The sequence below is a fragment of the Balearica regulorum genome, chromosome 8 (assembly GCF_011004875.1).
Source record: "Balearica regulorum gibbericeps isolate bBalReg1 chromosome 8, bBalReg1.pri, whole genome shotgun sequence".
Lineage (NCBI taxonomy): Eukaryota > Metazoa > Chordata > Aves > Gruiformes > Gruidae > Balearica > Balearica regulorum.
Genome location: NC_046191.1, coordinates 32,149,074 through 32,173,507, shown reverse-complemented (window position 1 = coordinate 32,173,507; position 24,434 = coordinate 32,149,074). Strand labels below are relative to the sequence as shown.

The 24,434-nt window shown below is 46.0% G+C and overlaps 3 protein-coding genes across 3 annotated transcripts; all 3 read left to right on the top strand.

Annotated features, from left to right (window-relative positions):
- Positions 1–3,664: 3,664 nt before the first annotated feature.
- On the top strand, positions 3,665–4,684 carry LOC104642705 (putative C->U-editing enzyme APOBEC-4). Its single transcript, XM_010311761.2, has one exon. The coding sequence runs from the start codon at positions 3,665–3,667 to the stop codon at positions 4,682–4,684; it is 1,020 nt and encodes a 339-aa protein (XP_010310063.2).
- A 6,478-nt stretch (positions 4,685–11,162) lies between these two features.
- On the top strand, positions 11,163–12,182 carry LOC142602826 (putative C->U-editing enzyme APOBEC-4). Its single transcript, XM_075760576.1, has one exon. The coding sequence runs from the start codon at positions 11,163–11,165 to the stop codon at positions 12,180–12,182; it is 1,020 nt and encodes a 339-aa protein (XP_075616691.1).
- A 6,459-nt stretch (positions 12,183–18,641) lies between these two features.
- Positions 18,642–19,661, top strand: LOC142602825 (putative C->U-editing enzyme APOBEC-4). Its single transcript, XM_075760575.1, is given in 3 exon segments — positions 18,642–18,684; positions 18,687–18,910; positions 18,912–19,661. Coding segments are annotated over 3 exon segments (1,017 nt in total).
- Positions 19,662–24,434: the final 4,773 nt, after the last annotated feature.

The window sequence follows — 24,434 nt, the reverse complement described above, 5'->3', positions numbered from 1 at the left end:
CTCCAAATATAGTTGGGAGGGACTGGGATAGAATTATAATTTGAAATATAACTGGGGGACGACGACACATGGATCTGTTTCATTCCTTACCATGTATTTTGAGTTCCTAATCATATCCATTAGACATAATCTTTTCTATCAGAATGATGTTTTCACACAATGAAATCGATAGATGAAGATGGTATTTTTCCTAGCAGCTTCAAGTGTTAAAAGACCCGCCCTTAGGTCCATACAGGATGTTTAAAATCAAGCGTTTCTTCTCAGCCTGTGGAACAGCCTATGGGCTCAGGAAGGGCTGGGTGATGAAAAAGATTAATATCGGAGAAGGTACGGGCAAGTTTTCTGCTCAAAACCATGGGACAACCAGACAAAGCCCAAGAACAGTTTGGATATCTTGCTTTCATAGCAGGGCATTGACTATTTTGATCGGGCTGTTGTGTTTAAAGAGTAAAGAGAATTAAGGGAATGAGCTAGACATCACCATACGACACTGCAGTCCACCACGTATTTTGAAGATCTCAAAGCAAGTCACAACTGATTAGGGGGAGAAGGAAAGCCATCTGATAATGAACTACAGAGCCAAACTAGGTACCTGATTAGGTAAAATTCGTCCTCTCCCTCAATCAGGATTGCAAACACTGAAATCAAGACAAAAATTACCAAAAAGGGAGAAGTGATTTTGAGTACCTTCATTTTTTGTCTTCCAGCCTGAACCCATCTGAATTCCAAATTTCAGACTTATATAAACTATTAACTTCAGCTAAAGACTGCAGCATTTACTACCTCTGCAGATGCATCAGGATCACTGTGACAAATTAGGCACCCTGAAAGTCAGAAGCCACTTTAACAATTTCCCCTGCACAGGATCTAAGTGACACTAGGCACCAGAAGTAGCAGGAAAAGAGCCATTTAGACCAGTCTAGATTTTAACCACTTGGTCAGATTTATAAACTGCTTGGAAGATGACAAATGCTACTGAGCTGTTCAGTATTACTAAATAAAATTGTGCATGGGAACAGACCTTTTCTGCAAGAGCGCTGTACGGTGAGTGCTCCTATTAGCTGCCTAATCCACACGCACGTATACATACGCACACATCCATACGTATGTGCATACATACATCAGTTTAAGAGATCCTGTGTAAGACATTTGCACCTTTTTTCCTGCTTTAGAAAAAAATATCGTGCAAAAAAAGGAAGGAATAAAGAACTTTCAGCTTTCTCATAAACCCGAGATGGGTCCATTCTGAGAACACGATGAGCGGTCAGCTTCCCTCCATTTTGCTCGACTTGCACTTTTTGTAAACACTGTCCCTCTTTGTACCCCCAAAACGATCAGTTACGGGACTGACGTACGTGGCAAATGAGAAGCCTCTGCCATTTATATTCACATTCTCCTTGGGATTCTGCTCCCCTGGCCCTCCCTGCTCGTCAGAGCTGGCAGAGGATCCAGGCTGGCGGGAAGGCTGGAGCCCGCAGAGGCAGAGCGAGCAGCCCTGGTCACTGCCAGCCCCAGCAGGCTCATGGGGACAGCGCTAGCAAAAGAGCCAAAAGCCGGTGCAGCGCACACAGAAATGCACTCGGCTTGTGGGAACGCTCTTCCAATTCATCCATCAAACCAGGTAGTTTGGGATTTGATTCCTGTCCTGTAAGGATGTGACGCTATGAATTGAGAAGACTGAATATTTGCCGGGTTTTGATCAGGCCAAACTGACAAACAAAAAAAGGCAAGTTTTAAAGAGAGGTGTGAAATTTCATGTCTCTCTAGCGGCATCCCTTTAAACGCGCTGAAACAAAGTTCAAGCCGTTGCCTCCATCAACAAGCATAGAAGGGGATACATCTCTGGTGTACAACATTGCCATCACGCGGCCGTTCCAGCTCTGCCAAAGTACCAGCAGTGACAGAAGGAATCGGAACCTCGCCCCAAATTTGCAGCTTTTTAAATTGTCTGTAATAACATTGGCAACCTACAGGAGAATTGGCGGGGTGGCAATAACTTTCCATAACATCCCTCTACAAAGAAAAGCACTCCCTTCTTCAGGCCTGCTCTTTTTTATGTCAGGTAGCAAACGTATTTTTCGTTTGCCAAGACACCCCACTGCCACGACTGTGTTGCAATGCACAGCACAGAGTACAACTGAACATCAAAAAATGTACAGAAACCTCCAAAATGACAAACGGAGCATTTGCGATGTCAGGAAGCCAATCTTTAGAAGTAATCTGAATGAGAACAGCACACTAGCCTGGACCAGGAAAGAGCTCTAACACAGGAAAATACATGGAAGTTGGCGTAGAGTCAGGAGTGGAAAACAAAGCAAATGAATCAAATTAGTAACCTAAGAAGAAAATGAAATACTGCCAGTCAGAGGGCAAAACACTGTGGAATGCAGAAGCAAGCTGTAATAAAATATGCAGGTGGAAAAGTTGTTCATAGTCAGAAAAGCAGTAACAGAATTAAACCGGATCCAGTGATGATGAGTGGCTCAATTAGAGCAACAGTGAAGCAAAATAATTCTCTGCCTCAGTGCTTGAGCCAAAAGTTGTTCATCTACACAAAACTTGTGTTTGCACTCATGTGGAACCCTGCCCAAGCAAAGCGGGCATGACTTAGCTCACAAAGTGGCCCACTGCTCCCTTGAATTACAGCCTCAGCGAGGGACACGCACACACTTCTTAAAGGAGGGACAGCTTTGTTGCCTGCGTGGGAGAGCAGAAGCACGACAGGAGCTTTCTGCCCAGCTGGCACAACAGACAGATACACACAGAAATCACAATCACCTGGAACCAAATTCAGTAACGTATTCGTTAGAACAACATCCATCTTTCAGCCATAAAAACCTTGTATCAAAACAGCACTAAAGAAACAAAGGAAACTTGATCACTTAAGATAGGAAACAACTATTGACAGGCAAAGAACAGAAGCTTAACTACCACAGGTGGCTGGCTGCACAAAAGAACATCCTATTTATATTCTCGTCTCCTAGCACTTGGCACCTGTAAACACCTAAAGGAACCTGCCTGCCGTCCCCATTACAGCTGGAGCAAAGTTACTGCCCTTGGGAAAGATCCTCCTACAGCCAAACTGCCAAAACCGAGGAGGCAATAGGGACTTTCTTCTGCACCACCTAATTTTGAAAAGAAAGCTTGCAGTATTCACCAAAGTGGGATCGCTGAACCAATCCTAAAAAGCCAGTGAAGGAAATCAGGTAAGTATTTACTGTTACCCTGAGCTGGAACTGCTGAGATGGTAATTACACCTCTTTTTTTTGTTGGTGTGTACTTGTTTGTTTTGCCAGCTTGCGTAAGGCTCATCTGCTAATCAATTCCTGAAAAGCATGCCTGTCTTTCTTATGCACTTTCTCCTGTCTAAGGTAAGAGGGCAGAAGCCAGAGAAATACTTTTTACTCATGTTTTTAGCAAAAAGGCTAGTTTGTGAAAACTAAAAATGCTCCCAGGCTGCAAGAGAGCTTTGTTCTCTGTGTCATCAACAACGTTTCTATGTCCTGCTACAAGTCTTGTTACTTTTTTTGAAGGGACTACCTCCCATTACTTTTGCAGCTTAAATGCAACACAGACTGAAGGGTTAAATGAAAGCATTACTTTCCTTTTGCATTCAGGACTGTCAGCTATATAGCACATAAACGGGGCGATTTTCCAACAGAACATGAATCCAGGAGAGAAAACAATTTTCCAAGAATATCTGACAAATCAGGGGACTGTGGTAAAGCCCTATTTCTGGCAGAGACAGAACCACGTCTGCGCTAAGTGTCCCTACCACGTGCGGACTGGTGAAGAAGCGAGAGTCCCTTACGCAGAATTTCACAGGGTCTTTGGCTTCCCATACAGATCAACAGAATCTCTCCCAAACAAACACCTTCTCTTCTATGAGTTGAGGAGCTTCTCAGGCAGAGTAGTCCAAAAAGGCCACGCTACAAACTGTACTGAGCAAGACCACCATCCAGAATCTCTGTTGTTTGAGGTGGGCGGTTATCTGGATGCAGTTACAGATGCCCATGAAAACATTGGCTACATCCTCCTCTTTTCAAATTACTCGCCCTGTAACGAGGCTTACCACTGCTGCATAAGTAAAATCTACAGTTTCTTGCGGAAGTATCCAGGGATCGCGCTCTGCATCTATTGCTCTCAGCTTTATCACACCGAGGACGGTTTCCCTGCTGCCGCGTGGAACCGCGAAGCTTTGCGGAGCCTCTCCAGCCTGTGGCCTCGGGTGACTCTGCAGAGACTGCCCGGGGGGATGTGGCATTACCTCCTCTGCAATTTTGTACACGGCATCCCAGGGTCGACCCTTTATCACCCAGCTCCACCGTCAAGAACCTTAGCGGAGGGACAAAATCCACATCAAATTAACAACTTAATGGGAATTAGACCCTATTATAGGAAAGCTTTTCCACAAGCAATGCAGGGAAAGCCTGCTGGGCAGAACTTAGCCTTGTCTTCTCCTAGCCCAGCTTCCCAGCAGCCTCTCCAAGCCATGAAAGGCACTCTGCTACCTCCCATGTCTCAAAGCCACTTGGTCCTTTTCCCAGAAAAGTTTCTGCCCTTTCAGAAGCAACAGCTATACCCCAGACCTAAAAACATCCTAAGGCATTTAAAAATGCCAAAGGACTCATTCAATGAAACTCCTAATTCTGAAAGGTTTCCAAGCGGCAGGCACCTACTCTGAAAATGATACAAATCGAACTGCTTTCAGGCTGTAAAACTGAGATCACAAATGGCAAAAAACCCCCACCAATAAAGTCACCTCCTACAAAAGTCAGCCCACAGAATAACTGTGGATCTCCAATAACTATGAACACGCTTTTATTTTAGTCCTATACCTTTCAAACATAAACCCATAGCAGTAAACCGAAAACCTCAGCATCTTCTGATTGCCTCCTGTGCCTAATTTATTCCTTGCCCTCAAGCCAATTTCTACCAGAAAAATGTAAACAGTTCACCAGCTACAACCACAACTACAGCCTGATTGTAGCTTCCCAGCTGAGGCAACTTTGGTGGAACACATGACATCATAGCCTAAACTTCTCCTCTATTGAGAAGGTGGTTCTGCAGGTAAGGCTGATGTATGAATAAAGTTTTCCCACCACTTGTTTCCTTAATAATGGGGGGGTGTGTGTGTGTGTGTGTTATATACACATATATGCGTGTGTGTGTGTGTGTGGTTTTTTTTCCTAAGGCTGCTGCCTTCTATTAGGAGGAAACTCAAAGCTGTGTGATTTTCTAAATAGTAAGAAATATGTAATAGGATAATATAGATAACACAGATCTACACAGTCTGAGGGTAACTGGAGAAGGGGAAAAAAATAATCCTATCATTTAAAGCAGTGTTTCCACTTTGTGATTCAATATATTTGTTATTTTACTAAAGGTTTTAAAGAATGGGGCAACTGAAGTCAAGAACATGTTGCTTCCCAGAAAACAGGGGTTCCTTCCCGGGTAACAGTTGTGAACAGACACAATGGCTGATTTTATAGAAGTCAGTGCTTCTGCTACTGCTTTTGTCACTCTTTTTGTGGTCACAGCTATTATAGATCTGAGTAAAGGGAAAAAAAAAAAAAGAGGCTACTTCCCAGGGTGACCTTAAACACCCTTCCCTTCAGGAGAGGTGATCCCACTCGGAAACTCAAACTTACAACGTAATATAGTCTCATACTAGAGGCCGAAATGTTCTAGAACTCACCAGCCCCCTTACTGTCACAAGGCCTAGGAGCTTTTTTGAGAGAAGCTTTCTTGAATTAGATCGCACTCATTGTGCACTTTCTGACAAAACGTTAACTAACACCTTCGCAAGAAGCCCCCTGTGCTGTTGTAGCGGGGCGATTACTTTCTTTTACCCAGACACGTAAACCCAATGCTACTCTTTGTACTTTTGGTAGTAACGAAGCGGTGTTTGAGCTTGGACCTTCCACCAAGCCCAGGCCCAAAGCCATCGCTCACGGGGCGTACGCTATATGGGCACTACATTGCGTCGCCCCCAGTTTGTGTCCCCAGCAGGCCTCTGAGGGCAGCGGGGCCCTGCCTTGCTCGTACCCGCCTGAGGAGGAGACCGAAGTTGATCCTGCGCCACATGGCAGAGTCCGCAGCCCAGGGCAGAGCTCGCTGTCGGGGCCTCTGTCAGGAGGCGACACAACCGCAGCTACCGGGCTGCCCGCACCGGTCGCCGGGGCAACCACCCACCCCACGCAAACAAAGGCCGAGGGATGACGCAACTCTCAGCCGACCAATAGCAGCTCGCCTCCCCGCACCGTTCCGCCCGCTCCATTGCCTCTTGCGCCCCCTGGCGTCGCGGGAGGGAGGGCTTCACTCAACGCGCATGCGCAGAGGGAGAGGGGCCAGCCGGGCGGCGGCGAGCCGGGCGGCATGGCGGAGCACCCGGGGCGGTGGAGCTCGAGCAGGAATTGTTCCCAACTCGGGCCCTAAATCCTCGCTCATCTTTACAGCCCGGTGGCAGAACGCAAAATACCAGGGCTCCGCTCCGGAGCTGTGAGCCGGCCTTCCTGCAGTACTGGATATCCCAACCGCACGTGGGAAACGAACCTGAGGTTGTCGAGCGTGGAGGCAAGTTATGCCACAGCACCTCGGCTCTAAATTGTCTGCGTGGACGTGTTTCTGAGCAGTTTCGGAGCGTGCCCTGCTTCGTCCTTCGCTGCTTATTTGTAAAACCTTAGGACTGCACGAGAGCGTCGAGTCTCTGGCTGTTTAAGGGCCCTGTGGTGACTCTGTACTCTGAGCTCAGAGAAACTGCTTCCTGAATGAAGTCACGTGTAAAATGCTTCCCAACAGAGATTATTGTGAACCAGGCCGTACCAAGAAATGCAACAGAATTTCAACGCTCGTATTTCAGCAGCAAAAAAAGGAACCGTTCTTGTACTGAGGGCAGTGCTTTGGGGGGGAAGCACCGGATCCCCTCGCATAAAGAGAACTACCCTTGTACTAGACTATGGAAGTAAACCGTGTTTTAGTTTGGGGAACAAAAAAAAATCATCATACTTCTGTATAATCACCCGTCAGAAAAAATAGCTTTTGCCTAATCAATGCGTGCGACTTTGCTGCCGAAAGATATCTTCATAAATCTCCGTATCCCAAGTTTAAACCAGTAAAACCGGTATCGGCTCCAAACTGGCCACGTTGGGATGGAGCAGAATTTCCCTATGTTCTTTAGCCTGAAGAGATACCAGGTTTTAGCTAATATTTGGATTAAAAAAAATGTACAGGTCTGATCATTACACTTTTTTTCCCTAGGAGCAGAACACGTGGCTTGCATCCTGGCTAACTTCCAACCCGAGTAATTATGTACTGACCACATAAGTTTCCCCAGCGGTTTTAACTGGATAAAGCATTCCTCTCCAGCTCCTCCTGTGAACATTTGTACCTTGTTGGGGAGTGCTGTTAAACAGCTACTGCCCTCTGCCCCAAAGATGCCTGCATTTTAGTAATGAGGGAAACAATTTCTTGACATTATAATTATATCCCTGTCCCCTCCAAATATAGTTGGGAGGGACTGGGATATAATTATAATTTGAAATATAACGGGGGGGGGGACACACACATGGATCTGTTTCATTCCTTACCATGTATTTTGAGTTCCTAATCATATCCATTAGACATAATCTTTTCTATCAGAATGATGTTTTCACACAATGAAATCGATAGATGAAGATGGTATTTTTCCTAGCAGCTTCAAGTGTTAAAAGACCCGCCCTTAGGTCCATACAGGATGTTTAAAATCAAGCGTTTCTTCTCAGCCTGTGGAACAGCCTATGGGCTCAGGAAGGGCTGGGTGATGAAAAAGATTAATATCGGAGAAGGTACGGGCAAGTTTTCTGCTCAAAACCATGGGACAACCAGACAAAGCCCAAGAACAGTTTGGATATCTTGCTTTCATAGCAGGGCATTGACTATTTTGATCGGGCTGTTGTGTTTAAAGAGTAAAGAGAATTAAGGGAATGAGCTAGACATCACCATACGACACTGCAGTCCACCACGTATTTTGAAGATCTCAAAGCAAGTCACAACTGATTAGGGGGAGAAGGAGAGCCATCTGATAACGAACTACAGAGCCAAACTAGGTACCCGATTAGGTAAAATTCGTCCTCTCCCTCAATCAGGATTGCAAACACTGAAATCAAGACAAAAATTACCAAAAAGGGAGAAGTGATTTTGAGTACCTTCATTTTTTGTCTTCCAGCCTGAACCCATCTGAATTCCAAATTTCAGACTTAAATAAACTATTAACTTCAGCTAAAGACTGCAGCATTTACTACCTCTGCAGATGCATCAGGATCACTGTGACAAATTAGGCACCCTGAAAGTCAGAAGCCACTTTAACAATTTCCCCTGCACAGGATCTAAGTGACACTAGGCACCAGAAGTAGCAGGAAAAGAGCCATTTAGACCAGTCTAGATTTTAACCACTTGGTCAGATTTATAAACTGCTTTGAAGATGACAAATGCTACTGAGCTGTTCAGTATTACTAAATAAAATTGTGCACGGGAACAGACCTTTTCTGCAAGAGCGCCGAACGGTGAGTGCTCCTATTAGCTGCTTAATCCACACGCACGTATACATACGCACACATCCATACGTATGTGCGTACATACATCAGTTTAAGAGATCCTGTGTAACACATTTGCACCTTTTTTCCTGCTTTAGAAAAAAATATCGTGCAAAAAAAGGAAGGAATAAAGATCTTTCAGCTTTCTCATAAACCCGAGATGGGTCCATTCTGAGAACACGATGAGCGGTCAGCTTCCCTCCATTTTGCTCGACTTGCACTTTTTGTAAACACTGTCCCTCTTTGTACCCCCAAAACGATCAGTTACGGGACTGACGTACGTGGCAAATGAGAAGCCTCTGCCATTTATATTCACATACTCCTTGGGATTCTGCTCCCCTGGCCCTCCCTGCTCGTCAGAGCTGGCAGAGGATCCAGGCTGGCGGGAAGGCTGGAGCCCGCAGAGGCAGAGCGAGCAGCCCTGGTCACTGCCAGCCCCAGCAGGCTCATGGGGACAGCGCTAGCAAAAGAGCCAAAAGCCGGTGCAGCGCACACAGAAACGCACTCGGCTTGTGGGAACGCTCTTCCAATTCATCCATCAAACCAGGTAGTTTGGGATTTGATTCCTGTCCTGTAAGGATGTGACACTATGAATTGAGAAGACTGAATATTTGCCGGGCTTTGATCAGGCCAAACTGACAAACCAAAAAAGGCAAGTTTTAAAGAGAGGTGTGAAATTTCATGTCTCTCTAGCGGCATCCCTTTAAACGCGCTGAAACAAAGTTCAAGCCGTTGCCTCCATCAACAAGCATAGAAGGGGATACATCTCTGGTGTACAACATTGCCATCACGCGGCCGTTCCAGCTCTGCCAAAGTACCAGCAGTGACAGAAGGAATCGGAACCTCGCCCCAAATTTGCAGCTTTTAAAATTGTCTGTAATAACATTGGCAACCTACAGGAGGATCGGCGGGGTGGCAATAACTTTCCATAACATCCCTCTACAAAGAAAAGCACTCCCTTCTTCAGGCCTGCTCTTTTTTATGTCAGGTAGCAAACGTATTTTTCGTTTGCCAAGACACCCCACTGCCACGACTGTGTTGCAATGCACAGCACAGAGTACAACTGAACATCAAAAAATGTACAGAAACCTCCAAAATGACAAATGGAGCATTTGCGATGTCAGGAAGCCAATCTTTGGAAGTAATCTGAATGAGAACAGCACACTAGCCTGGACCAGGAAAGAGCTCTAACACAGGAAAATACATGGAAGTTGGCGTAGAGTCAGGAGTGCAAAACAAAGCAAATGAATCAAATTAGTAACCTAAGAAGAAAATGAAATACTGCCAGTCAGAGGGCAAAACACTGTGGAATGCAGAAGCAAGCTGTAATAAAATATGCAGGTGGAAAAGTTGTTCATAGTCAGAAAAGCAGTAACAGAATTAAACCGGATCCAGTGATGATGAGTGGCTCAATTAGAGCAACAGTGAAGCAAAATAATTCTCTGCCTCAGTGCTTGAGCCAAAAGTTGTTCATCTACACAAAACTTGTGTTTGCACTCATGTGGAACCCTGCCCAAGCAAAGCGGGCATGACTTAGCTCACAAAGTGGCCCACTGCTCCCTTGAATTACAGCCTCAGCGAGGGACACGCACACACTTCTTAAAGGAGGGACAGCTTTGTTGCCTGCGTGGGAGAGCAGAAGCACGACAGGAGCTTTCTGCCCAGCTGGCACAACAGACAGATACACACAGAAATCACAATCACCTGGAAACAAATTCAGTAACGTATTCGTTAGAACAACATCCATCTTTCAGCCGTAAAAACCTTGTATCAAAACAGCACTAAAGAAACAAAGGAAACTTGATCGCTTAAGATAGGAAACAACTATTGACAGGCAAAGAACAGAAGCTTAACTACCACAGGTGGCTGGCTGCACAAAAGAACATCCTATTTATATTCTCGTCTCCTAGCACTTGGCACCTGTAAACACCTAAAGGAACCTGCCTGCCGTCCCCATTACAGCTGGAGCAAAGTTACTGCCCTTGGGAAAGATCCTCCTACAGCCAAACTGCCAAAACCGAGGAGGCAATAGGGACTTTCTTCTGCACCACCTAATTTTGAGAAGAAAGCTTGCAGTATTCACCAAAGTGGGATCGCTGAACCAATCCTAAAAAGCCAGTGAAGGAAATCAGGTAAGTATTTACTGTTACCCTGAGCTGGAACTGCTGAGATGGTAATTACACCTCTTTTTTTGTTGGTGTGTACTTGTTTGTTTGGCCAGCTTGCGTAAGGCTCATCTGCTAATCAATTCCTGAAAAGCATGCCTGTCTTTCTTATGCACTTTCTGCTGTCTAAGGTAAGAGGGCAGAAGCCAGAGAAATACTTTTTACTCATGTTTTTAGCAAAAAGGCTAGTTTGTGAAAACTAAAAATGCTCCCAGGCTGCAAGAGAGCTTTGTTCTCTGTGTCATCAACAACGTTTCTATGTCCTGCTACAAGTCTTGTTACTTTTTTTTAAGGGACTACCTCCCATTACTTTTGCAGCTTAAATGCAACACAGACTGAAGGGTTAAATGAAAGCATTACTTTCCTTTTGCATTCAGGACTGTCAGCTATATAGCACATAAACGGGGCGATTTTCCAACAGAACATGAATCCAGGAGAGAAAACAATTTTCCAAGAATATCTGACAAATCAGGGGACTGTGGTAAAGCCCTATTTCTGGCAGAGGCAGAACCACGTCTGCGCTAAGTGTCCCTACCACGTGCGGACTGGTGAAGAAGCGAGAGTCCCTTACGCAGAATTTCACAGGGTCTTTGGCTTCCCATACAGATCAACAGAATCTCTCCCAAACAAACACCTTCTCTTCTATGAGTTGAGGAGCTTCTCAGGCAGAGTAGTCCAAAAAGGCCACGCTACAAACTGTACTGAGCAAGACCACCATCCAGAATCTCTGTTGTTTGAGGTGGGCGGTTATCTGGATGCAGTTACAGATGCCCATGAAAACATTGGCTACATCCTCCTCTTTTCAAATTACTCGCCCTGTAACGAGGCTTACCACTGCTGCATAAGTAAAATCTACAGTTTCTTGCGGAAGTATCCAGGGATCGCGCTCTGCATCTATTGCTCTCAGCTTTATCACACCGAGGACGGTTTCCCTGCTGCCGCGTGGAACCGCGAAGCTTTGCGGAGCCTCTCCAGCCTGTGGCCTCGGGTGACTCTGCAGAGACTGCCCGGGGGGATGTGGCATTACCTCCTCTGCAATTTTGTACACGGCATCCCAGGGTCGACCCTTTATCACCCAGCTCCACCGTCAAGAACCTTAGCGGAGGGACAAAATCCACATCAAATTAACAACTTAATGGGAATTAGACCCTATTATAGGAAAGCTTTTCCACAAGCAATGCAGGGAAAGCCTGCTGGGCAGAACTTAGCCTTGTCTTCTCCTAGCCCAGCTTCCCAGCAGCCTCTCCAAGCCATGAAAGGCACTCTGCTACCTCCCATGTCTCAAAGCCACTTGGTCCTTTTCCCAGAAAAGTTTCTGCCCTTTCAGAAGCAACAGCTATACCCCAGACCTAAAAACATCCTAAGGCATTTAAAAATGCCAAAGGACTCATTCAATGAGACTCGTAATTCTGAAATGTTTCCAAGCGGCAGGCACCTACTCTGAAAATGATACAAATCGAACTGCTTTCAGGCTGTAAAACTGAGATCACAAATGGCAAAAAACCCCCACCAATAAAGTCACCTCCTACAAAAGTCAGCCCACAGAATAACTGTGGATCTCCAATAACTATGAACACGCTTTTATTTTAGTCCTATACCTTTCAAACATAAACCCATAGCAGTAAACCGAAAACCTCAGCATCTTCTGATTGCCTCCTGTGCCTAATTTATTCCTTGCCCTCAAGCCAATTTCTACCAGAAAAATGTAAACAGTTCACCAGCTACAACCACAACTACAGCCTGATTGTAGCTTCCCAGCTGAGGCAACTTTGGTGGAACACATGACATCATAGCCTAAACTTCTCCTCTATTGAGAAGGTGGTTCTGCAGGTAAGGCTGATGTATGAATAAAGTTTTCCCACCACTTGTTTCCTTAATAATGGGGGTGGGGGTGGGGGTGTGTGTGTTATATACACATATATGCGTGTGTGTGTGTGTGTGTATTTTTTTCCTAAGGCTGCTGCCTTCTATTAGGAGGAAACTCAAAGCTGTGTGATTTTCTAAATAGTAAGAAATATGTAATAGGATAATATAGATAACACAGATCTACACAGTCCGAGGGTAACTGGGGAAGGGGAAAAAAAATAATCCTATCATTTAAAGCAGTGTTTCCACTTTGTGATTCAATATATTTGTTATTTTACTAAAGGTTTTAAAGAATGGGGCAACTGAAGTCAAGAACATGTTGCTTCCCAGAAAACAGGGGTTCCTTCCCGGGTAACAGTTGTGAACAGACACAATGGCTGATTTTATAGAAGTCAGTGCTTCTGCTACTGCTTTTGTCACTCTTTTTGTGGTCACAGCTATCATAGATCTGAGTAAAGGGAAAAAAAAAAAGAGGCTACTTCCCAGGGTGACCTTAAACACCCTTCCCTTCAGGAGAGGTGATCCCACTCGGAAACTCAAACTTACAACGTAATACAGTCTCATACTAGAGGCCGAAATGTTCTAGAACTCACCAGCCCCCTTACTGTCACAAGGCCTAGGAGCTTTTTTGAGAGAAGCTTTCTTGAATTAGATCGCACTCATTGTGCACTTTCTGACAAAACGTTAACTAACACCTTCGCAAGAAGCCCCCTGTGCTGTTGTAGCGGGGCGATTACTTTCTTTTACCCAGACACGTAAACCCAATGCTACTCTTTGTACTTTTGGTAGTAACGAAGCGGTGTTTGAGCTTGGACCTTCCACCAAGCCCAGACCCAAAGCCATCGCTCACGGGGCGTACGCTATATGGGCACTACATTGCGTCGCCCCCAGTTTGTGTCCCCAGCAGGCCTCTGAGGGCAGCGGGGCCCTGCCTTGCTCGTACCCGCCTGAGGAGGAGACCGAAGTTGATCCTGCGCCACATGGCAGAGTCCGCAGCCCAGGGCAGAGCTCGCTGTCGGGGCCTCTGTCAGGAGGCGACACAACCGCAGCTACCGGGCTGCCCGCACCGGTCGCCGGGGCAACCACCCACCCCACGCAAACAAAGGCCGAGGGATGACGCAACTCTCAGCCGACCAATAGCAGCTCGCCTCCCCGCACCGTTCCGCCCGCTCCATTGCCTCTTGCGCCCCCTGGCGTCGCGGGAGGGAGGGCTTCACTCAACGCGCATGCGCAGAGGGAGAGGGGCCAGCCGGGCGGCGGCGAGCCGGGCGGCATGGCGGAGCACCCGGGGCGGTGGAGCTCGAGCAGGAATTGTTCCCAACTCGGGCCCTAAATCCTCGCTCATCTTTACAGCCCGGTGGCAGAACGCAAAATACCAGGGCTCCGCTCCGGAGCTGTGAGCCGGCCTTCCTGCAGTACTGGATATCCCAACCGCACGTGGGAAACGAACCTGAGGTTGTCGAGCGTGGAGGCAAGTTATGCCACAGCACCTCGGCTCTAAATTGTCTGCGTGGACGTGTTTCTGAGCAGTTTCGGAGCGTGCCCTGCTTCGTCCTTCGCTGCTTATTTGTAAAACCTTAGGACTGCACGAGAGCGTCGAGTCTCTGGCTGTTTAAGGGCCCTGTGGTGACTCTGTACTCTGAGCTCAGAGAAACTGCTTCCTGAATGAAGTCACGTGTAAAATGCTTCCCAACAGAGATTATTGTGAACCAGGCCGTACCAAGAAATGCAACAGAATTTCAACGCTCGTATTTCAGCAGCAAAAAAAGGAACCGTTCTTGTACTGAGGGCAGTGCTTTGGGGGGGAAGCACCGGATCCCCTCGCATAAAGAGAACTACCCTTGTACTAGACTATGGAAGTAAACCGTGTTTTAGTTTGCGGAACAAAAAAAAATCATCATACTTCCGTATAATCACCCGTCAGAAAAAATAGCTTTTGCCTAATCAATGCGTGCGACTTTGCTGCCGAAAGATATCTTCATAAATCGCCGTATCCCAAGTTTAAACCAGTAAAACCGGTATCGGCTCCAAACTGGCCACGTTGGGATGGAGCAGAATTTCCCTATGTTCTTTAGCCTGAAGAGATACCAGGTTTTAGCTAATATTTGGATTAAAAAAAATGTACAGGTCTGATCATTACACTTTTTTTCCCTAGGAGCAGAACACGTGGCTTGCATCCTGGCTAACTTCCAACCCGAGTAATTATGTACTGACCACATAAGTTTCCCCAGCGGTTTTAACTGGATAAAGCATTCCTCTCCAGCTCCTCCTGTGAACATTTGTACCTTGTTGGGGAGTGCTGTTAAACAGCTACTGCCCTCTGCCCCAAAGATGCCTGCATTTTAGTAATGAGGGAAACAATTTCTTGACATTATAATTATATCCCTGTCCCCTCCAAATATAGTTGGGAGGGACTGGGATAGAATTATAATTTGAAATATAACTGGGGGACGACGACACATGGATCTGTTTCATTCCTTACCATGTATTTTGAGTTCCTAATCATATCCATTAGACATAATCTTTTCTATCAGAATGATGTTTTCACACAATGAAATCGATAGATGAAGATGGTATTTTTCCTAACAGCTTCAAGTGTTAAAAGACCCGCCCTTAGGTCCATACAGGATGTTTAAAATCAAGCGTTTCTTCTCAGCCTGTGGAACAGCCTATGGGCTCAGGAAGGGCTGGGTGATGAAAAAGATTAATATCGGAGAAGATACGGGCAAGTTTTCTGCTCAAAACCATGGGACAACCAGACAAAGCCCAAGAACAGTTTGGATATCTTGCTTTCATAGCAGGGCATTGACTATTTTGATCGGGCTGTTGTGTTTAAAGAGTAAAGAGAATTAAGGGAATGACGACACTGCAGTCCACCACGTATTTTGAAGATCTCAAAGCAAGTCACAACTGATTAGGGGGAGAAGGAAAGCCATCTGATAACGAACTACAGAGCCAAACTAGGTACCCGATTAGGTAAAATTCGTCCTCTCCCTCAATCAGGATTGCAAACACTGAAATCAAGACAAAAATTACCAAAAAGGGAGAAGTGATTTTGAGTACCTTCATTTTTTGTCTTCCAGCCTGAACCCATCTGAATTCCAAATTTCAGACTTATATAAACTATTAACTTCAGCTAAAGACTGCAGCATTTACTACCTCTGCAGATGCATCAGGATCACTGTGACAAATTAGGCACCCTGAAAGTCAGAAGCCACTTTAACAATTTCCCCTGCACAGGATCTAAATGACACTAGGCACCAGAAGTAGCAGGAAAAGAGCCATTTAGACCAGTCTAGATTTTAACCACTTGGTCAGATTTATAAACTGCTTTGAAGATGACAAATGCTACTGAGCTGTTCAGTATTACTAAATAAAATTGTGCATGGGAACAGACCTTTTCTGCAAGAGCGCCGAACGGTGAGTGCTCCTATTAGCTGCCTAATCCACACGCACGTATACATACGCACACATCCATACGTATGTGCGTACATACATCAGTTTAAGAGATCCTGTGTAACACATTTGCACCTTTTTTCCTGCTTTAGAAAAAAATATCGTGCAAAAAAAGGAAGGAATAAAGAACTTTCAGCTTTCTCATAAACCCGAGATGGGTCCATTCTGAGAACACGATGAGCGGTCAGCTTCCCTCCATTTTGCTCGACTTGCACTTTTTGTAAACACTGTCCCTCTTTGTACCCCCAAAACGATCAGTTACGGGACTGACGTACGTGGCAAATGAGAAGCCTCTGCCATTTATATTCACATTCTCCTTGGGATTCTGCTCCCCTGGCCCTCCCTGCTCGTCAGAGCTGGCAGAGGATCCAGGCTGGCGGGAAGGCTGGAGCCCGCAGAGGCAGAGCGAGCAGCCCTGGTCACTGCCAGCCCCAGCAGGCTCATGGGGACAGCGCTAGCAAAAGAGCCAAAAGCCGGTGCAGCGCACACAGAAACGCACTCGGCTTGTGGGAACGCTCTTCCAATTCATCCATCAAACCAGGTAGTTTGGGATTTGATTCCTGTCCTGTAAGGATGTGACGCTATGAATTGAGAAGACTGAATATTTGCCGGGTTTTGATCAGGCCAAACTGACAAACCAAAAAAGGCAAGTTTTAAAGAGAGGTGTGAAATTTCATGTCTCTCTAGCGGCATCCCTTTAAACGCGCTGAAACAAAGTTCAAGCCGTTGCCTCCATCAACAAGCATAGAAGGGGATACATCTCTGGTGTACAACATTGCCATCACGCGGCCGTTCCAGCTCTGCCAAAGTACCAGCAGTGACAGAAGGAATCGGAACCTCGCCCCAAATTTGCGGCTTTTAAAATTGTCTGTAATAACATTGGCAACCTACAGGAGGATTGGCGGGGTGGCAATAACTTTCCATAACATCCCTCTACAAAGAAAAGCACTCCCTTCTTCAGGCCTGCTCTTTTTTATGTCAGGTAGCAAACGTATTTTTCGTTTGCCAAGACACCCCACTGCCACGACTGTGTTGCAATGCACAGCACAGAGTACAACTGAACATCAAAAAATGTACAGAAACCTCCAAAATGACAAATGGAGCATTTGCGATGTCAGGAAGCCAATCTTTGGAAGTAATCTGAATGAGAACAGCACACTAGCCTGGACCAGGAAAGAGCTCTAACACAGGAAAATACATGGAAGTTGGCGTAGAGTCAGGAGTGGAAAACAAAGTAAATGAATCAAATTAGTAACTTAAGAAGAAAATGAAATACTGCCAGTCAGAGGGCAAAACACTGTGGAATGCAGAAGCAAGCTGTAATAAAATATGCAGGTGGAAAAGTTGTTCATAGTCAGAAAAGCAGTAACAGAATTAAACCGGATCCAGTGATGATGAGTGGCTCAATTAGAGCAACAGTGAAGAAAAATAATTCTCTGCCTCAGTGCTTGAGCCAAAAGTTGTTCATCTACACAAAACTTGTGTTTGCACTCATGTGGAACCCTGCCCAAGCAAAGCGGGCATGATTTAGCTCACAAAGTGGCCCACTGCTCCCTTGAATTACAGCCTCAGCGAGGGACACGCACACACTTCTTAAAGGAGGGACAGCTTTGTTGCCTGCGTAGGAGAGCAGAAGCACGACAGGAGCTTTCTGCCCAGCTGGCACAACAGACAGATACACACAGAAATCACAATCACCTGGAACCAAATTCAGTAACGTATTCGTTAGAACAACATCCATCTTTCAGCCGTAAAAACCTTGTATCAAAACAGCACTAAAGAAACAAAGGAAACTTGATCACTTAAGATAGGAAACAACTATTGACAGGCAAAGAACAGAAGCTTAACTACCACAGGTGGCTGGCTGCACAAAAGAACATCCTATTTATATTCTGGTCTCCTAGCACTTGGCACCTGCAAACACCTAAAGGAACCTGCCTGCCGTCCCCATTACAGCTGGAGCAAAGTTACTGCCCTTGGGAAAGATCCTCCTACAGCCAAACTGCCAAAACCGAGGAGGCAATAGGGACTTTCTTCTGCACCACCTAATTTTGAAAAGAAAGCTTGCAGTATTCACCAAAGTGGGATCGCTGAACCAATCCTAAAAAGCCAGTGAAGGAAATCAGGTAAGTATTTACTGTACCCTGAGCTGGAACTGCTGAGATGGTAATTACACCTCTTTTTTTGTTGGTGTGTACTTGTTTGTTTGGCCAGCTTGCGTAGAGGCTCATCTGCTAATCAATTCCTGAAAGCATGCCTGTCTTTCTTATGCACTTTCTCCTGTCTAAGGTAAGAGGGCAGAAGCCAGAGAAATACTTTTGACTCATGTTTTTAGCAAAAAGGCTAGTTTGTGAAAACTAAAAATGCTCCCAGGCTGCAAGAGAGCTTTGTTCTCTGTGTCATCAACAACGTTTCTATGTCCTGCTACAAGTCTTGTTACTTTTTTTGAAGGGACTACCTCCCATTACTTTTGCAGCTTAAATGCAACACAGACTGAAGGGTTAAATGAAAGCATTACTTTCCTTTTGCATTCAGGACTGTCAGCTATATAGCACATAAACGGGGCGATTTTCCACAGAACATGAATCCAGGAGAGAAAACAATTTTCCAAGAATATCTGACAAATCAGGGACTGTGGTAAAGCCCTATTTCTGGCAGAGACAGAACCACGTCTGCGCTAAGTGTCCCTACCACGTGCGGACTGGTGAAGAAGCGAGAGTCCCTTACGCAGAATTTCACAGGGTCTTTGGCTTCCCATACAGATCAACAGAATCTCTCCCAAACAAACACCTTCTCTTCTATGAGTTGAGGAGCTTCTCAGGCAGAGTAGTCCAAAAAGGCCACGCTACAAAACTGTACTGAGCAAGACCACCATCCAGAATCTCTGTTGTTTGAGGTGGGCGGTTATCTGGATGCAGTTACAGATGCCCATGAAAACATTGGCTACATCCTCCTCTTTTCAAATTACTCGCCCTGTAACGAGGCTTACCACTGCTGCATAAGTAAAATCTACAGTTTCTTGCGGAAGTATCCAGGGATCGCGCTCTGCATCTATTGCTCTCAGCTTTATCACACCGAGGACGGTTTCCCTGCTGCCGCGTGGAACCGCGAAGCTTTGCGGAGCCTCTCCAGCCTGTGGCCTCGGGTGACTCTGCAGAGACTGCCCGGGGGGATGTGGCATTACCTCCTCTGCAATTTTGTACACGGCATCCCAGGGTCGACCCTTTATCACCCAGCTCCACCGTCAAGAACCTTAGCGGAGGGACAAAATCCACATCAAATTAACAACTTAATGGGAATTAGACCCTATTATAGGAAAGCTTTTCCACAAGCAATGCAGGGAAAGCCTGCTGGGCAGAACTTAGCCTTGTCTTCTCCTAGCCCAGCTTCCCAGCAGCCTCTCCAAGCCATGAAAGGCACTCTGCTACCTCCCATGTCTCAAAGCCACTTGGTCCTTTTCCCAGAAAAGTTTCTGCCCTTTCAGAAGCAACAGCTATACCCCAGACCTAAAAATATCCTAAGGCATTTAAAAATGCCAAAGGACTCATTCAATGAAACTCCTAATTCTGAAAGGTTTCCAAGCGGCAGGCACCTACTCTGAAAATGATACAAATCGAACTGCTTTCAGGCTGTAAAACTGAGATCACAAATGGCAAAAAACCCCCACCAATAAAGTCACCTCCTACAAAAGTCAGCCCACAGAATAACTGTGGATCTCCAATAACTATGAACACGCTTTTATTTTAGTCCTATACCTTTCAAACATAAACCCATAGCAGTAAACCGAAAACCTCAGCATCTTCTGATTGCCTCCTGTGCCTAATTTATTCCTTGCCCTCAAGCCAATTTCTTACCAGAAAAATGTAAACAGTTCACCAGCTACAACCACAACTACAGCCTGATTGTAGCTTCCCAGCTGAGGCAACTTTGGTGGAACACATGACATCATAGCCTAAACTTCTCCTCTATTGAGAAGGTGGTTCTGCAGGTAAGGCTGATGTATGAATAAAGTTTTCCCACCACTTGTTTCCTTAATAATGGGGGGGGGTGTGTGTGTGTGTGTGTGTTATATACACATATATGTGTGTGTGTGTGTATTTTTTTTTCCTAAGGCTGCTGCCTTCTATTAAGAGGAAACTCAAAGCTGTGTGATTTTCTAAATAGTAAGAAATATGTAATAGGATAATATAGATAACACAGATCTACACAGTCCGAGGGTAACTGGAGAAGGGAAAAAAATAATCCTATCATTTAAAGCAGTGTTTCCACTTTGTGATTCAATATAATTGTTATTTTACTAAAGGTTTTAAAGAATGGGGCAACTGAAGTCAAGAACATGTTGCTTCCCAGAAAACAGGGGTTCCTTCCCGGGTAACAGTTGTGAACAGACACAATGGCTGATTTTATAGAAGTCAGTGCTTCTGCTACTGCTTTTGTCACTCTTTTTGTGGTCACAGCTATTATAGATCTGAGTAAAGGGAAAAAAAAAAAAGAGGCTACTTCCCAGGGTGACCTTAAACACCCTTCCCTTCAGGAGAGGTGATCCCACTCGGAAACTCAAACTTACAACGTAATATAGTCTCATACTAGAGGCCGAAATGTTCTAGAACTCACCAGCCCCCTTACTGTCACAAGGCCTAGGAGCTTTTTTGAGAGAAGCTTTCTTGAATTAGATCGCACTCATTGTGCACTTTCTGACAAAACGTTAACTAACACCTTCGCAAGAAGCCCCCTGTGCTGTTGTAGCGGGGCGATTACTTTCTTTTACCCAGACACGTAAACCCAATGCTACTCTTTGTACTTTGGTAGTAACGAAGCGGTGTTTGAGCTTGGACCTTCCACCAAGCCCAGACCCAAAAGCCGTCGCTCACGGGGGCGTACGCTATATGGGCACTACATTGCGTCGCCCCCAGTTTGTGTCCCCAGCAGGCCTCTGAGGGCAGCGGGGCCCTGCCTTGCTCGTACCCCGCCTGAGGAGGAGACCGAAGTTGATCCTGCGCCACATGGCAGAGTCCGCAGCCCAGGGCAGAGCTCGCTGTCGGGGCCTCTGTCAGGAGGGCGACACAACCGCAGCTACCGGGCTGCCCGCACCGGTCGCCGGGGGCAACCACCCCACCCCACGCAAACAAAGGCCGAGGGATGACGCAACTCTCAGCCGACCAATAGCAAGCTCGCCTCCCCGCACCGTTCCGCCCGCTCCATTGCCTCTTGCGCCCCCTGGCGTCGCGGGAGGGAGGGCTTCACTCAACGCGCATGCGCAGAGGGAGAGGGGCCAGCCGGGCGGCGGCGAGCCGGGCGGCATGGCGGAGCACCCGGGGCGGTGGAGCTCGAGCAGGAATTGTTCCCAACTCGGGCCCTAAATCCTCGCTCATCTTTACAGCCCGGTGGCAGAACGCAAAATACCAGGGCTCCGCTCCGGAGCTGTGAGCCGGCCTTCCTGCAGTACTGGATATCCCAACCGCACGTGGGAAACGAACCTGAGGTTGTCGAGCGTGGAGGCAAGTTATGCCACAGCACCTCGGCTCTAAATTGTCTGCGTGACGTGTTTCTGAGCAGTTTCGGAGCGTGCCCTGCTTCGTCCTTCGCTGCTTATTTGTAAAAACCTTAGGACTGCACGAGAGCGTCGAGTCTCTGGCTGTTTAAGGGCCCTGTGGTGACTCTGTACTCTGAGCTCAGAGAAAACTGCTTCCTGAATGAAGTCACGTGTAAAATGCTTCCCAACAGAGATTATTGTGAACCAGGCCGTACCAAGAAATGCAACAGAATTTCAACGCTCGTATTTCAGCAGCAAAAAAAGGAACCGTTCTTGTACTGAGGGCAGTGCTTTGGGGGGGAAGCACCGGATCCCCTCGCATAAAGAGAACTACCTTGTACTAGACTATGGAAGTAAACCGTGTTTTAGTTTGCGGAACAAAAAAAAATCGTCATACTTCCGTATAATCACCCGTCAGAAAAATAGCTTTTGCCTAATCAATGCGTGCGACTTTGCTGCCGAAGATATCTTCATAAATCTCCGTATCCCAAGTTTAAACCAGTAAAACCGGTATCGGCTCCAAACTGGCCACGTTGGGATGGAGCAGAATTTCCCTATGTTCTTTAGCCTGAAGAGATACCAGGTTTTAGCTAATATTTGGATTAAAAAAAATGACAGGTCTGATCATTACACTTTTTTTCCCTAGGAGCAGAACACGTGCTTGCATCCTGGCTAACTTCCAACCCGAGTAATTATGTACTGACCACATAAGTTTTCCCCAGCGGTTTTTAACTGGATAAAGCATTCCTCTCCAGCTCCTCCTGTGAACATTTGTACCTTGTTGGGGAGTGCTGTTAAACAGCTACTGCCCTCTGCCCCAAAGATGCCTGCATTTTAAGTAATGAGGGAAAAATTTCTTGACATTATAATTATATCCCTGTCCCTCCAAATATAGTTGGGAGGGACGATAGAATTATAATTTTGAAATATAACGGGGGGGGGACACACATGGATCTGTTCATTCCTTACCATGTATTTGTTCCTAATCATATCCATTAGACATAATCTTTTCTATCAGAATGAGTTTTCACACAATGAAATCGATAGGATGAAGATGGTATTTTTTCCTAGCAGCTTCAAGTGTTAAAAGACCCGCCCTTAGGTCCATACAGGATGTTTAAAATCAAGCGTTTCTTCTCAGCCTGTGGAACAGCCTATGGGCTCAGGAAGGGCTGGGTGATGAAAAAGATTAATATCGGAGAAGGTACGGCAATTTTTCTGCTCAAAACCATGGGACAACCAGACAAAGCCAAGAACAGTTTGGATATCTTGCTTTCATAGCAGGGCATTGACTATTTTGATCGGGCTCGTTGTGTTTAAAGAGTAAAGAGAATTAAGGAATGAGCTAGACATCACCATACGACACTGCAGTCCACCACGTATTTTGAAGATCTCAAAGCAAGTCACAACTGATTAGGGGGAGAAGGAAAGCCATCTGATAACGAACTACAGAGCCAAACTAGGTACCGATTAGGTAAAATTCGTCCTCTCCCTCAATCAGGATTGCAAACACTGAAATCAAGACAAAAATTACCAAAAGGGAGAAGTGATTTTGGAGTACCTTCATTTTTGTCTTCCAGCCTGAACCCATCTGAATTCCAAATTTCAGACTTAAATAAACTATTACTTCAGCTAAAGACTGCAGCATTTACTACCTCTGCAGATGCATCAGGATCACTGTGACAAATTAGGCACCCTGAAAGTCAGAAGCCACTTAACAATTTCCCCTGCACAGGATCTAAGTGACACTAGGCACCAGAAGTAGCAGGAAAAGAGCCATTTAGACCAGTCTAGATTTTAACCGCTTGGTCAGATTTATAAACTGCTTGGAAGATGACAAATGCTACTGAGCTGTTCAGTATTACTAAATAAAATTGTGCATGGGAACAGACCTTTTCTGCAAGAGCGCTGAACGGTGAGTGCTCCTATTAGCTGCCTAATCCACACGCACGTATACATACGCACACATCCATACGTATGTGCGTACATACATCAGTTTAAGAGATCCTGTGTAAGACATTTGCACCTTTTTTCCTGCTTTAGAAAAAAATATCGTGCAAAAAAAGGAAGGAATAAAGAACTTTCAGCTTTCTCATAAACCCGAGATGGGTCCATTCTGAGAACACGATGAGCGGTCAGCTTCCCTCCATTTTGCTCGACTTGCACTTTTTGTAAACACTGTCCCTCTTTGTACCCCCAAACGATCAGTTACGGGACTGACGTACGTGGCAAATGAGAAGCCTCTGCCATTTATATTCACATTCTCCTTGGGATTCTGCTCCCCTGGCCCTCCCTGCTCGTCAGAGCTGGCAGAGGATCCAGGCTGGCGGGAAGGCTGGAGCCCGCAGAGGCAGAGCGAGCAGCCCTGGTCACTGCCAGCCCCAGCAGGCTCATGGGGACAGCGCTAGCAAAAGAGCCAAAAGCCGGTGCAGCGCACACAGAAACGCACTCGGCTTGTGGGAACGCTCTTCCAATTCATCCATCAAACAGGTAGTTGGGATTTGATTCCTGTCCTGTAAGGATGTGACACTATGAATTGAGAAGACTGAATATTGCCGGGTTTTGATCAGCCAACTGACAAACCAAAAAAGGCAAGTTTTAAAGAGAGGTGTGAAATTTCATGTCTCTCTAGCGGCATCCCTTTAACGCGCTGAAACAAGTTCAAGCCGTTGCCTCCATCAACAAGCATAGAAGGGGATACATCTCTGGTGTACAACATTGCCATCACGCGGCCGTTTCCAGCTCTGCCAAAGTACCAGCAGTGACAGAAGGAATCGGAACCTCGCCCCAAATTTGCGCTTTTAAAATTGTCTGTAATAACATTGGCAACCTACAGGAGGA

What these genes read in the sequence shown, in the direction of transcription:
- LOC104642705 (XM_010311761.2), top strand. Translation starts at nt 3,665, where the DNA reads ATGAATCCAGGAGAGAAAACAATTTTCCAAGAATATCTGACAAATCAG.
- LOC142602826 (XM_075760576.1), top strand. Translation starts at nt 11,163, where the DNA reads ATGAATCCAGGAGAGAAAACAATTTTCCAAGAATATCTGACAAATCAG.